Raw genomic sequence first — 12,936 nt, forward strand, 5'->3', positions numbered from 1 at the left:
TTGCCGACATCATAATTGCGTTCAGCAGGCGAAAACTTACGGGAAAAGAAGGCACACGGTTTCATCAAGGAACCAACAGGATCCCTCTGAGACAAAACGGCCCCTGCCCCAATCTCAGAAGCGTCAACCTAAACCTGAAATGGAAGAGAAACATCCGGTTGGCGCAACATCGGAGCAGAAGTAAATCGACGTTTAAGCTCCTGAAAGACAGAGACAGCCGCAGAGGACCAATTCGTCACATCAGCGCCTTTCTTCGTCAAATCGGTCAAGGGTTTAACCACACTGGAAAAATTAGCAATGAAACGGCGATAAAAATTTGCAAAACCCAAAAATTTCTGAAGGCTCTTCACGGATGTGGGCTGAATCCAATCATGAATGGCCTGAACCTTAACCGGATCCATCTCTATAGACGAGGGAGAAAAAATAAAGCCCAAAAAAGAAACCTTCTGCACTTAGACCCTTTCACAAGCAAAGCATTGTCACGAAGGATCTGAAATACCATCCTGACCTGTTGCACATGAGACTCCCAATCATCTGAAAAAATCAAAATATCGTCCAAATATATAATCAAGAATTTATCAAGATAAGTCCGGAAGATATCATGCATGAAGGACTGAAAAAACAGATGGAGCATTAGTGAGTCCGAATGGCATCACAAGGTATTCAAAATGGCCTTCAGGCGTGTTAAACGCAGTTTTCCATTCATCACCCTGCTTAATACGAACAAGATTATATGCCCCCCAAAGGTCAGTCTTAGTAAACCAACTAGCTCCCTTAATCCTAGCAAACAAATCGGAAAGCAAAGGTAAAGGGTATTGAAACTTGACCGTGATCTTATTCAAGAGGTGATAAGCAATACAGGGTCTCAAGGAACCATCTTTTTTAGCAACAAAAAAGAACCCCGCTCCCAACGGTGAAGAAGATGGCCGAATATGCCCTTTCTCCAAAGACTCCTTTATATAACTCCGCATGGCGGTATGTTCAGGCACAGACAGGTTGAAAAGTCGACCCTTAGGAAACTTACAGCCTGGAATCAAGTCAATAGCACAATCGCAGTCCCTGTGCAGTGAAAGGAAACTGGACTTGGGCTCATCGAATACATCCTGAAAATCAGACAAAAACTCTGGAATTTCAGAAGAGGAAGAAGAGGAGATTGACATCAAAGGAACATCATTATGAACCCCCTGACAACCCCAACTAGTCACAGACATGGACTTCCAATCCAACACAGGATTATGTACCTGCAACCACGGAAAACCCAGCACGATGGCATCATGCAAATTATGCAACATGCGCATGGTAACCTGTGTCCAAAACTGGGGTTTATTTTTAGCCAAAGGTGTAGCATCAATGCCCCTTAAAGGAATAGGGTTCTGCAAAGGCTGCAAGGGAAAACCACAACGCTTGGCAAACTCGAAGTCCATTAAGTTCAAGGCGGCGCCTGAATCCACAAACGCCATGACAGAAAATGATGACAATGAGCAGATCAAGGACACAGATAATAAAAATTTAGCTTGTACAGTACTGATGGTAATTGAACTGGCGATCCTCTTTGTCCGCTTAGGACAGACAGAAATGACATGAGAAGCGTCGCCACAATAATAACACAACCTATTCTGACGTTTGAAACCTTGTCGTTCCGTTCTAGACAGAATCCTATCACACTGCATTGGCTCAGGAATTTGCTCTGAGGATAACGCCACAGCGCGCACAGTTCTGAGCTCCCGCAAGCGCCGGTCAATCTGAATGGCCAGAGACAGAATCACTCAGACCGGAAGGCGTGGGAAACCCCACCATAACATCTTTAATGGATTCAGAGAGACCCTTTCTGAAAATTGCCGCCAAAGCATCATTATTCCATTTAGTCAACACCGACCATTTTCTGAATTTCTGACAATACAATTCTGGCGCCTCTTGACCCTGAGACAGGGCCAACAAGGTCTTTTCAGCTTGATCCACAGAATTAGGTTCATCATATAACAATCCCAAGGCCTGAAAAAAGGAGTCTACATCAAGTAAAGAAACAGGAACACATGGGCTACTTGCACAGTGAACAAGTCTGTATGATCATGTTCACACACCACCAAGAAACCTGAAGACACAAAAGAGAATAGTAAAACCAAAAACACTCAGTTTGAAAAAATGTTGCAGTAATCCGCAAGTGCTAGTAAAAGATGTAAAAAACAGGGTATTTGGTTGATACGTTTTTTGCAAAAAATGTATACTAAGCTGCTCTACCAATCTTCACGGTATACCCTTATCAGAGCAGTCCTAACTAATGTATGCAATCCCTATCTGATGTATTTAAAAACCTGATCATCTGTATATAACCTGTGTGAACAGGGTTCAGAGAGGAAAAATCCATGTGTGCATACAAGTAAAGCCGGATTCCCAGATTCCAGGGAAAATGCCCAATCCTGCGGGTCGCCACGCAGCAGGGAAATGACAATCTTTACTTGCTGAATGGAATCACCGGAGGATCGAGGTCTCAAAACAAAAAACAGTTTACAGTTGTTTTTAAAACTTAAAAATTTGGACCTGTCACCAAAAAACAAATCAGGAGTAGGAATCTTTGGTTCTAAAACAGGAGTCTGAACAATATAATCAGAAATACCCTGTACCCGAGCAGCAAGCTGGTCTACACGAGAAGCTAATTCCTGAACATTCATGCTAGCACAAGGCTCTTCAGCCACCCAGAGATTAAGAGGGAGGAGAAGACAAAGTAGACTGAGGGAAAAAAATGGCTCAAGACCTTTCTTCCGTTCTTCTGAGATGCATTTAACTCATTACTGGCCAGTTGTACTGTTATGATCAGGTGACCTAGGAGCAGCATGAAAACTTTCACTGGAGTAGGTGGTAACTATACTGACCGCAAACCCTGATCTTATCACCGCAACTAGAAGTAGCCGTGTGGTGTGCCTAACAAAACCTAGACACCTCGACACAGCCGGAGGACTAAATACCCCTATAGATGGAAATAGGAATTTCTACCTTGCCTCAGAGCAGAACCCCAAAGGATAGGCAGCCCCCCACAAATATTGACTGTGAGTAGTAGAGGAAAAGACACGTAGGCAGAAAACAGGATTTAGCAAATGAGGCACACACTAGCTAAATAGGAAAGGATAGGACAGGATACTAAGCGGTCAGTATTAAAAATCCTTCCAAAAATATCCACAGCAGAAAATACAAAAACTCCACCATCTAACTAAAGATGTGGAGCGTATATCTGCCTCTCCAGAGAATCCAACAAGACCGAGAAAACACTGACACAGTCTAAGCTGGACAAGAGAAAAACAAATGAATAGCACAGAATATAAGCACACTGCATGTGTGCCACAGGAACAAAAACCAGACACTTATCTTTGCTGAACTGACAGCTGAGCAGGAGAAGCCAGAAAGTGATCCAACACTTCAGAAGAAACATTGACAATTGGCAAGGGCTAATGAATCCTGCACACTTAAATATCCCAGTCATAACAGCAATCCGCAGATACACCTGGCCAGGACTGTGACTCAGAGACCACTGCATTCCCACCTACAACCACTGGAGGGAACCCAAGAGCAGAGTTCACAACACTTATCTATGTCTGTATTTTTCTTGTGATATATTTTATCATTCGACCTGGGTTGGGTAGGGGGGGAGCGGTTGGGAATGGGGGAAAGATTGTGGGGTAGTTTGGTGAAAATTTTATTATGTTCTGAAAACTTTAATACAAAATATCTGATAAAAAAAGAAAAAAAAATTAGTTTTGCGATCGTTACCGCAAAGCATTCTTGGGATCGGAGCGTCACACTTACAGGGTTAATGTCACCGTTAACGGACTGCGTTACACCGCCTTATGCCGCAGTGTAACGGAGTCCATTTAACGGACTTCTGAAACGCTATGTGGGCGCTGACTGGAGGGGAGTATGGAGGGGGCACTGACTGGAGGGGAATAGGGAGGGGCCAATTCGCAGCTGGACTGTGCATGTCGCTGATTGGTCGCGCCCAGCCACCCATGGTACTGCTCATTACAGTAACGAATATGCGGCTCCGCCTCCCATAGGGGTGGAGCCGCATATTCATTACTGTAATAAGCGGTAACGGTGACCGCTCAATACAGGAAGAAGCTGCGGCGCCTGGGAACCAGGGACCTGCAGGGACCGCGCCAGGAGCAGGTGAGTATAATGGGGTGGGGGAGCGCTGCGTGATAGTCACCTTTCCTCGTTCCAGTGCCGCTCCGTCTTCAGCATCTTCTTCAGTGACGCTCAGGTCAGAGGGCGCGTTGACGTGGTTAGTGCGCGCCCTCTGCATGAACGTCAATGCGGAAGACGGAGCGGCACCAGAACATGTAGCAGGTGAATATGGCAAGTGCCGGGGCCTGAGCGACGAGAGGTGAGTATGTGATTTTTTTTTTTATCGCAGCAACAGCAAATGGGCAAGTGTCTATATGGAGCATCTTATGGGGCCATAATTAACGTTTGTGCAGCACTGTATGGGGCAAGTGTCTATATGGAGTATCTTATGGGGCCATAATTAACGTTTGTGCAGCATTATATGGGGCAAGTGTCTATATGGAGCATCTTATGGGGCCATAATTAATGTTTGTGCAGCATTATATGGGGCAAGTGTCTATATGGAGCATCTTGTGGGGCCATAATTAACGTTTGTGCAGCATTATATGGGCAAGTGTCTATATGGAGTATCTTATGCGGCCATAATTAACGTTTGTGCAGCACTGTATGGGGCAAATATCTTTATGGAGCATCTTATGGGGCCATAATTAACGTTTGTAGAGCATTGTATGGGGCAAGTGTCTGTATGGAGCATATTTATGGAGCATATTATGGGTCCATAATCAACGTTTGTGCAGCACTATATGGGGCAAAGGTGTCTGGAGCATCTTATGGGGCCATTATTAACCTTTATGCAGGATTATATGGGGCATAATTTAATATAGAGCATCTTATGGGGCCCATCATAAACTTTATGGAGCATTATATGGGGCTCTTGATTCAATATCAATATTCAAAAAAACTTAACCTACTGATGTCTCAATTAATTTTACTTTTATTGGTATCTATTTTTACTTTTGACATTTACTGGTAGCTGCTGCATTTTCCACCCTAGGCTTATACTTGAGTCATTACGTTTTCCCAGTTTTTTTGTGGCAAAATTAGGGGGGTCGGCTTATACTCGAGTATATACGGCATATATAGATATATAGATCACCACTAGGTGTTGATAGAGAATGCAATAGATATAGTGAAGGCTTTACCAGCTGATAAATTCAACATTTCTTTTATATCACTACCATTCCAAAGTTTAAGGTCACTTAGAAATGTCCTTTTTTTTTTTTTCTTGTGAAGAAAATCTCTTTTCTTTTCCAATGAAGCTAACATTAAATGATTCAGAAATATACTCTATACATTGTTAATGTGGTAAATGACTATTCTAGCTGCAAATGTCTGGTTAGCAATGCAATATCTTCATAGGTGTACAGAGGCCCATTTCCAACAACTATCACTCCAGTGTTCTTATGGTACTTTGTGTTTGCTAACTGTGTAAGAAGGCTAATGGATGGTTAGAATACCCTTGAAACCCCTTGTGCAAGTATGTTAGCACAGCTGAAAACAGTTTGGCTGATTAGAGAAGCTATAAACCTTACCTTCCTTTGAGCTAGTTGAGAATCTGGAGCATTACATTTGTTGGTTCCATTAAACTCTCAAAATGGCCGGAAAAAAAGAACTTTCATGTGAAACTCGACAGTCTATTCTTGTTCTTAGAAATGAAGGCTATTCCATGCGAGAAATTGCCAAGAAACTGATGATTTCCTACAACGATATGTACTACTCCTTTCAGCGGAGAGCACAAACAGGCTCTAACCAGCGTAGAAAGAGAAGTGGCAGGCCCTGCTGCACAACTGAGCAACAAGATAAGTACATTAGAGTCTGTAGTTTGAGAAATCGACGCCTCACAGGTCCTCAACTGGCAGCTTCATTAAATATATAACGAATAATCCCACACCAATACTGGTGGGAAGAAAGAAGAGATCCCAATGATAAAAAACCAATGTTTATTAATATAATTAAAACACCATAAAAAAGCAAAGTAGCCGTCGGGGACACCAGCAACAAGGAAAAATGAAAATACACTCAGATGATGCCAGAAGCTATATAAACAGAGCTCCTAGAACCAGGAATAACAATACACACATAAGTACAATGCATACCAATGTAGATACCACCAATAGGTAACCATAGATTCCACCATCCACCAATTCAAAATACCAGTCTATGCACAGTGGCGTTATTGTGGCAAGAGGACAGTGTTACTATTGTGGGATTTCTGTGATCATAAAGATTTCCTGGCTGAACAGAAGCGACTATGCTGGCCGTTAGTATTAAAGAAAGTAAAGAGCGATCATATTACCTTGTCAGGTGGCGTCCCCTCACCCCGACGCGCGTTTTGCCTCCTGCGAAAGAAGAAGAAGCAGGAGGCGAAACGCGCGTCGGGGTGAGGGGACGCCACCTGACAAGGTAATATGATCGCTCTTTACTTTCTTTAATACTAACGGCCAGCATAGTCGCTTCTGTTCAGCCAGGAAATCTTTATGATCACAGAAATCCCACAATAGTAACACTGTCCTCTTGCCACAATAACGCCACTGTGCATAGACTGGTATTTTGAATTGGTGGATGGTGGAATCTATGGTTACCTATTGGTGTTATCTACATTGGTATGCATTGTACTTATGTGTGTATTGTTATTCCTGGTTCTAGGAGCTCTGTTTATATAGCTTCTGGCATCATCTGAGTGTATTTTCATTTTTCCTTGTTGCTGGTGTCCCCGACGGCTACTTTGCTTTTTTATGGTGTTTTAATTATATTAATAAACATTGGTTTTTTATCATTGGGATCTCTTCTTTCTTCCCACCAGTATTGGTGTGGGATTATTCGATATATAGTACTGTGAAGTGCCCTCTTTCATGGTTTTTCAGACATATGTAGAGCTTCATTAAATAGTTCACTCAAAACGCCAGTGAAGAGGTGACTCCGGGATGCTGGCCTTCAGGGCAGAGTGGCAAAGAAAAAGCCATATCTGAGACTGGCTAATAAAAGGAAAAGATTAATATGGGCAAAAGAACACAGACATTGGACAGAGAAAGATTGGAAAAAAGTGTTATGGACAGACGAATCCAAGTTTGAGGTGTTTAAATCACACAGAAGAACATTTGTGAAAAGCTTCTGGAAGAGTTACGCCATCTGCATGGTGGAGGTAATGTGATGGTCTGGCGTTGCTTTGGTGCTGGTAAAATGGGAGATTTGTACAATGTAAAAGGGATTTTGAATCACACGGTACCGCTCATTACAGTAATGAATATGCGGCTCCATCCCTATGGGAGTGGAGTCCATATTCATTACTGTAATGAGTGGTACCATGTGACCGCTCACTACAGGAAGAAGCTGTCAGCGCCCGGAGAACTAGAGACGTCCAGGGACCGCGCCAGGAGCAGGTGAGTATTATTAGACAGCTGCCGCTCCCACTCCCCTTCCAACCCCTGCGTATGACTCGAGTATAAGCCGAGAGGGGCAATTTCAGCCCAAAAAAATGGGCTGAAATTCTTGGTTTATGCTCGAGTATATACGGTAGACTAGTTAGTGCTGATGCATCACACACAAATTGGATTACAAAAATATTTAAACACAGGTTGTAATGTAACGAAATAGTTAACCCCTTCATGACCAGGGGATTTTTCGTTTTTCCGTGTTCGTTTTTCGCTCCCCTCCTTCCCAGAGCCATAACTTTTTTATTTTTCCGTCAATTTGGCCATGTGAGGGCTTATTTTTTGCGGGACGAGTTGTACTTTTGAACGACATCATTGGTTTTAGCATGTCGTGTACTAGAAAACGGGAAAAAAATTCCAAGTGCGGTGAAATTGCAAAAAAAAGTGCAATCCCACATTGGTTTTTTGTTTGGCTTTTTTGCTAGGTTCACTAAATGCTAAAAATGACCTGCCATTATGATTCTCCAGGTCATTACGAGTTCATAGACACCAAACATGACTAGGTTATTTTTTATCTAAGTGGTGAAAAAAAATTCCAAACTTTGCTAAAAAAAAAAAAAAATTGCGCCATTTTCCGATACTCGTAGCGTCTCCATGTTTCGTGATCTGGGGTCGGTTGAGGGCTTACTTTTTGCGTGCCGAGATGACGTTTTTAATGATAGCATTTCGGTGCAGATACGTTCTTTTGATCGCCCGTTATTGCATTTTAATGCAATGTCGCGGCGACCAAAAAAACGTAATTCTGGCGTTTCGAGTTTTTTTCCCGCTACGCTGTTTAGCGATCAGGTTAATACTTTTTTTTATTTGATAGATCGGGCAATTCTGAGCGCGGAGATACCAAATATGCGTAGATTTGATATTTTTTTTTATTGATTTATTTTGATTGGGGCGAAAGGGGGGTGATTTAAACTTTTATGTTTTTTTTTATTTTTTTCACATTTTTTTAAACTTTTTTTTTTAACTTTTGCCATGCTTCAATAGCCTCCATGGGAGGCTAGAAGCAGGCACAGCACGATCGGCTCTGCTACATAGCAGCGATCTGCTGATCGCTGCTATGTAGCAGAATTGCACGTGTGCTGTGAGCGCCGACCACAGGGTGGCGCTCACAGCGACGGGCAATCAGTAACCATAGAGGTCTCAAGGACCTCTATGGCTACAATGGAGACGCATCGCCGACCCCCGGACATGTGACGGGGGTCGGCGATGACGTCATTTCCAGCCGCCCGGCCGGAAGCGGTAGTTAAATGCCGCTGTCTGCGTTTGACAGCGGCATTTAACTAGTTAATAGGTGCGGGCAGATCGCGATTCTGCCCGCGCCTATTACGGGCACATGTCAGCTGTTCAAAACAGCTGACATGTCCCGGCTTTGGTGCGGGCTCACCGCGGAGCCCTGCATCAAAGCAGGGGAGCCGGCATCGGACGGTATAGTACGTCCGATGCCGGTAAGGGGTTAAAAACCCAAGAGGGGTGAACACTTTTGCATGCCACTGTATATGTATGTAATATATATATACATTGCTCAAAAAATAAAGGGAACACTAAAATCCCACATCCTAGATATCACTGAATGAAATATTCCAATAATAAATCTTTATTCATTACATAGTGGAATGTGTTGAGAACAATAAAACCTAAAAATTATCATCGTAAATCACAACTAATATCCCACGGAGGTCTGGAGTTGGAATGATGCTCAAAATCAAAGTGGAACATGAAGTTACAGGCTGATCCAACTTCAGTGGAAATGCCTCAAGAGAAGGAAATGATGCTCAGTTGTGTGTGGCCTCCACGTGCCTGTATGACCTCCCTACAACACCTGGGCATGCTCCTGATGAGGCGGCAGATGGTCTCCTGAGGGATCTCCTCCCAGACCTGGACTAAAGCATCCTCCAATTCCTGGACATTCTGTGGTGCAACATGGCATTGGTGGATGGTGCGAGACACGATGTCCCTGATGTGTTCATTCAGATTCAGGTCTGGGGAACGGGCAGGCCAGTCCATAGCTTCAATGCCTTCGTCTTGCAGGAACTGCTGACACACTCCAGCCACATGAGGTCTGGCATTGTCCTGCGTTAGGAGGAACCCAGGGCCAACCGCACCAGCAAATGGTCTCACAAGGGGTCTGAGGATCTCATCTCGGTACCTAATGGCTGTCAGGCTACCTCTGGCGAGTACATGGAGGGCTGTGCGTCTCCAAAGCATACATTTTCTGTCCAATGTATTGGGCGACGTAATTCCAATGAACACATGCGGAATCACCGGCGTTCAAAAGCTGGCAGCGCTTTGGACGCAGCAGACATAACCTTAGGGGAATATACTATTGACTACTTAACATCTGAAGCGATTAAAAAAAGAGCTCTGAGATGTGGAACATTTGCTCTGCAACTCATTTTTATATAGCACTACATAAGTTCATTGTATTTTTTGCATTTTTAAAGCTGTGTTTCAGTTGCAATATGCCGTAAAAGAGGCAGTGTGCACATTCCCTAACACTGACCCTGCTGCCTTATAAACACACCTTTAGTCTTTCCAATTCTTGATTGTGACGGGCCTGAGAGGTCGACAGAAACAAACCACAAACAATTCTATTGATGGTAAATGCTGACTTTTCTTCCTTGCAGGTCATTCAACAGACACTGAATCGTCCTCCAAGCTCCGCCGCCCAATATCTTCAGCAAATGTATGCAGCCCAACAGCAACATCTAATGCTGCAGACAGCAGCGCTGCAACAGCAGCATTTGAGCAGCACTCAGCTTCAGAGTCTGGCCTCTGTTCAACAGGTATTAAATGTTCAGAGACATAATTTGTCCTACGACCCCATTACAAAATCTCTGAGACCCTCATCTTTGTAGATAATTTATATGGTGCCATCTTATGTAGTCACTGCAACCTCAACAGCTGATGATATAACAGAACAGGCATAATACACTCAGGCCTCCTTCAGACATTTATCGTTTTTATTGCATTTTATTAAACAGTCAAGGTTCCTTAGTATTTGTCAGTGTGTCAGTTTTTGCCATTAGTGTTTCATCGGTGATTTTTCAGATATGTATAAATAAATTAAAAATCTTCTATCCATTAAAATGTTAATCACTGGCAGCACACGCATTGCATGCTGATGCCATCCATGTGATGTCTGTGATTTTTACAAACTCATAGAATTGTAAAGCACCGCTCCAGCTTTTTTTTAATTTCATGAATAGCACTATAGACTAGAAAAACATGGATAGAAACACGTTTGTGAAATACTGTCGTCTGAATGAGTCCTTAGGCTGGGCTCACATTAGTGTTCTCAGTTTCATTTCATTTTTGTCTTCCCTGATAGTAACAGAGAAATGGTACTCTACAAGGAAATGGATACATGACGGACACAAACTGCTCTCGACGTACCCCCTTTTCTATAAAGGGGTCTTTTAGGTTTCCATCATTTAAAGGCCGGGATCACACATGTGAGAAATGCGGCTGAGTCTCGCATGTTAATACCCGGCATTGCCGCCGTCACTTAGGAACGGAGCGTGTGGCTGCATGTATTGTTATGCGGTCGCACGCGCCGTTCCTGTGTTCCGGGTGCAGGGCCGGGTATTAACATGTGAGACTCGGCCGTGTTTCTCGCATGTGTGATCCCGGCCTAACAGGAAAAATAGTGCAGTGCATTGTGCTTTTTTTCCAGGGAAAATGAGGGAACTTTCAGTGGAGCTTCCTATGCGGGCTCCAACGTGTGAAACAAGACTGTAGACTTGTGAATCCTCACATCGCACGTAGCATTGATTGTGAGGACTCTCCTGTGCTAGCCATGAGACTGGGTGGTTGTGTGACCACAAGTAAGCAATATGCATACTTGGAGCCACATTCCGACTAGACTGTGTGGCCTTGCTCAATACACGTGCATTCAGCAAGAATGCGCACGTTTTGTTGGAATGTGGCTGGGAATGTCCATGTACATTGGTCTTGCTGGCGGCATCGGAAAATCATCACAGGTCACAATGTGAGTGAATGTAGATTTTTGTGATAAACCTGGACAACGTCTTTAATGAGATCTTACCTCTGGTATTAGGCTTTCCTCAAACTTGCGTTGGAGTCTCTGTAACAAGTCTTCCTTTATAAGTCTTGTCATTATAATATCAATTTCACACATCTGTGTTTCAAGGTTTGTGCACAAACTGCAATTTCCAGACTGGCTGTGCGTCAGGAGCTCTGCTGCCTGTCTAGCAATTGCAATCTGTACAGGTACCATGAAACTCGAACATGTGAAACTGGACTAGCAGGACGATAAAGTTCAGTCTATTTTTTCCTTTAAAATAATAGAGACCAAATGGACCGAGTTATAGTTAATGGGCTCCTTTAATATCGGTTTGTGTTTGTCATGTGACTGATCCGTTTCCTGCATGAAGTCCATTTTTCTGTTCCTATAACGGAACTCAGAACACTATTGTCAACTCAACATTAATAGGAAAAACGCAAATTTGCAGTACAAAGATAGCAAAAAAAAGGCCAAGATAAAAAAAAAGTGATGGCAAAAGGGAATGAAATTAAATATCTGAAGATGAGCTCTGTATCAAGTCCACTAGTGGACATAAAAGGTGAAATACAGCTTAATAAAATAAAAGTTTACTCTAAAAAATTCCCCCATGTAATTTATATAAAGTTATTTTTCTTTAAAATGTATTTTATTGTTAAAAAATAGTTCTTCTTTAAAAAGCATGCCATATAAACCTCACAGCAGAGGGATATAAGGGTGCACTGGGTACAGAGAGGTGCAGGTTGAACTTGAGAATCCAAATTAAGTCAAATAGCAGGAAATCAGTTGCTATTGCACTGAGAATTTTTTTTAATGATCGTTTGTATTTATTTAGTTACAGTACAATATTTCACCAAAGTGTTGGGTAGAAGAATATAGAGTGACAAGTCGTATTTTACGTTTTGACCCGTCCTGGTTATTTTGCAAACGTTGGTGTCACACCAAGGCTGGAGCGCATGCTGCGCAGTACACCCTATTCATGTGATTAAAGCGACGTTTGAAAAGGACCCGGGACTGGTTGAAACATAAAATACAACTTGTCGCTCTATATTCTTCTACCATACACTTTGGTGAAATATTTTACTGTAACTAAATAAATACAAATTATCATTTAAACAATTCTCAGTGCGAGTGAGACTGATTTCCTGCTATTTGATGTAAACCTCACAGTGCATGAAGCAAAAATTTCAAAAATCAGTGGCTGAAATTTAATTTTCCCTATAAAAAAAAGTTTCCAAAAAATGTTATGTACCCCTTTCATCTTTCAGGTAGCTACTCAGGAACGCACAGGCATAGGGTTTAATATCAAAACAAAGAAAAGTTTTTGGTCCTTCATAAACTTTGTAGCTCCAAAAGGAAAAACAGCTTTCT

The 12,936-nt window shown here is 42.6% G+C and overlaps 1 protein-coding gene across 4 annotated transcripts in view; it reads left to right on the plus strand.

The window, feature by feature from the left end:
- PHC3 (polyhomeotic homolog 3) overlaps positions 1–12,936 on the plus strand; it is a 179,695-nt gene that overhangs the window by 54,147 nt on the left and 112,612 nt on the right. For all 4 annotated transcript variants that reach the window (XM_069727342.1, XM_069727345.1, XM_069727343.1 and 1 more), the window contains exon 3: positions 10,169–10,327. In XM_069727342.1, the coding sequence (XP_069583443.1) occupies positions 10,169–10,327 (159 nt within the window). The remainder of the gene's footprint in view (positions 1–10,168; positions 10,328–12,936) is intronic.

This window comes from Ranitomeya imitator, chromosome 5, assembly GCF_032444005.1.
Source record: "Ranitomeya imitator isolate aRanImi1 chromosome 5, aRanImi1.pri, whole genome shotgun sequence".
In the NCBI taxonomy this organism is placed as follows: Eukaryota; Metazoa; Chordata; class Amphibia; order Anura; family Dendrobatidae; genus Ranitomeya; species Ranitomeya imitator.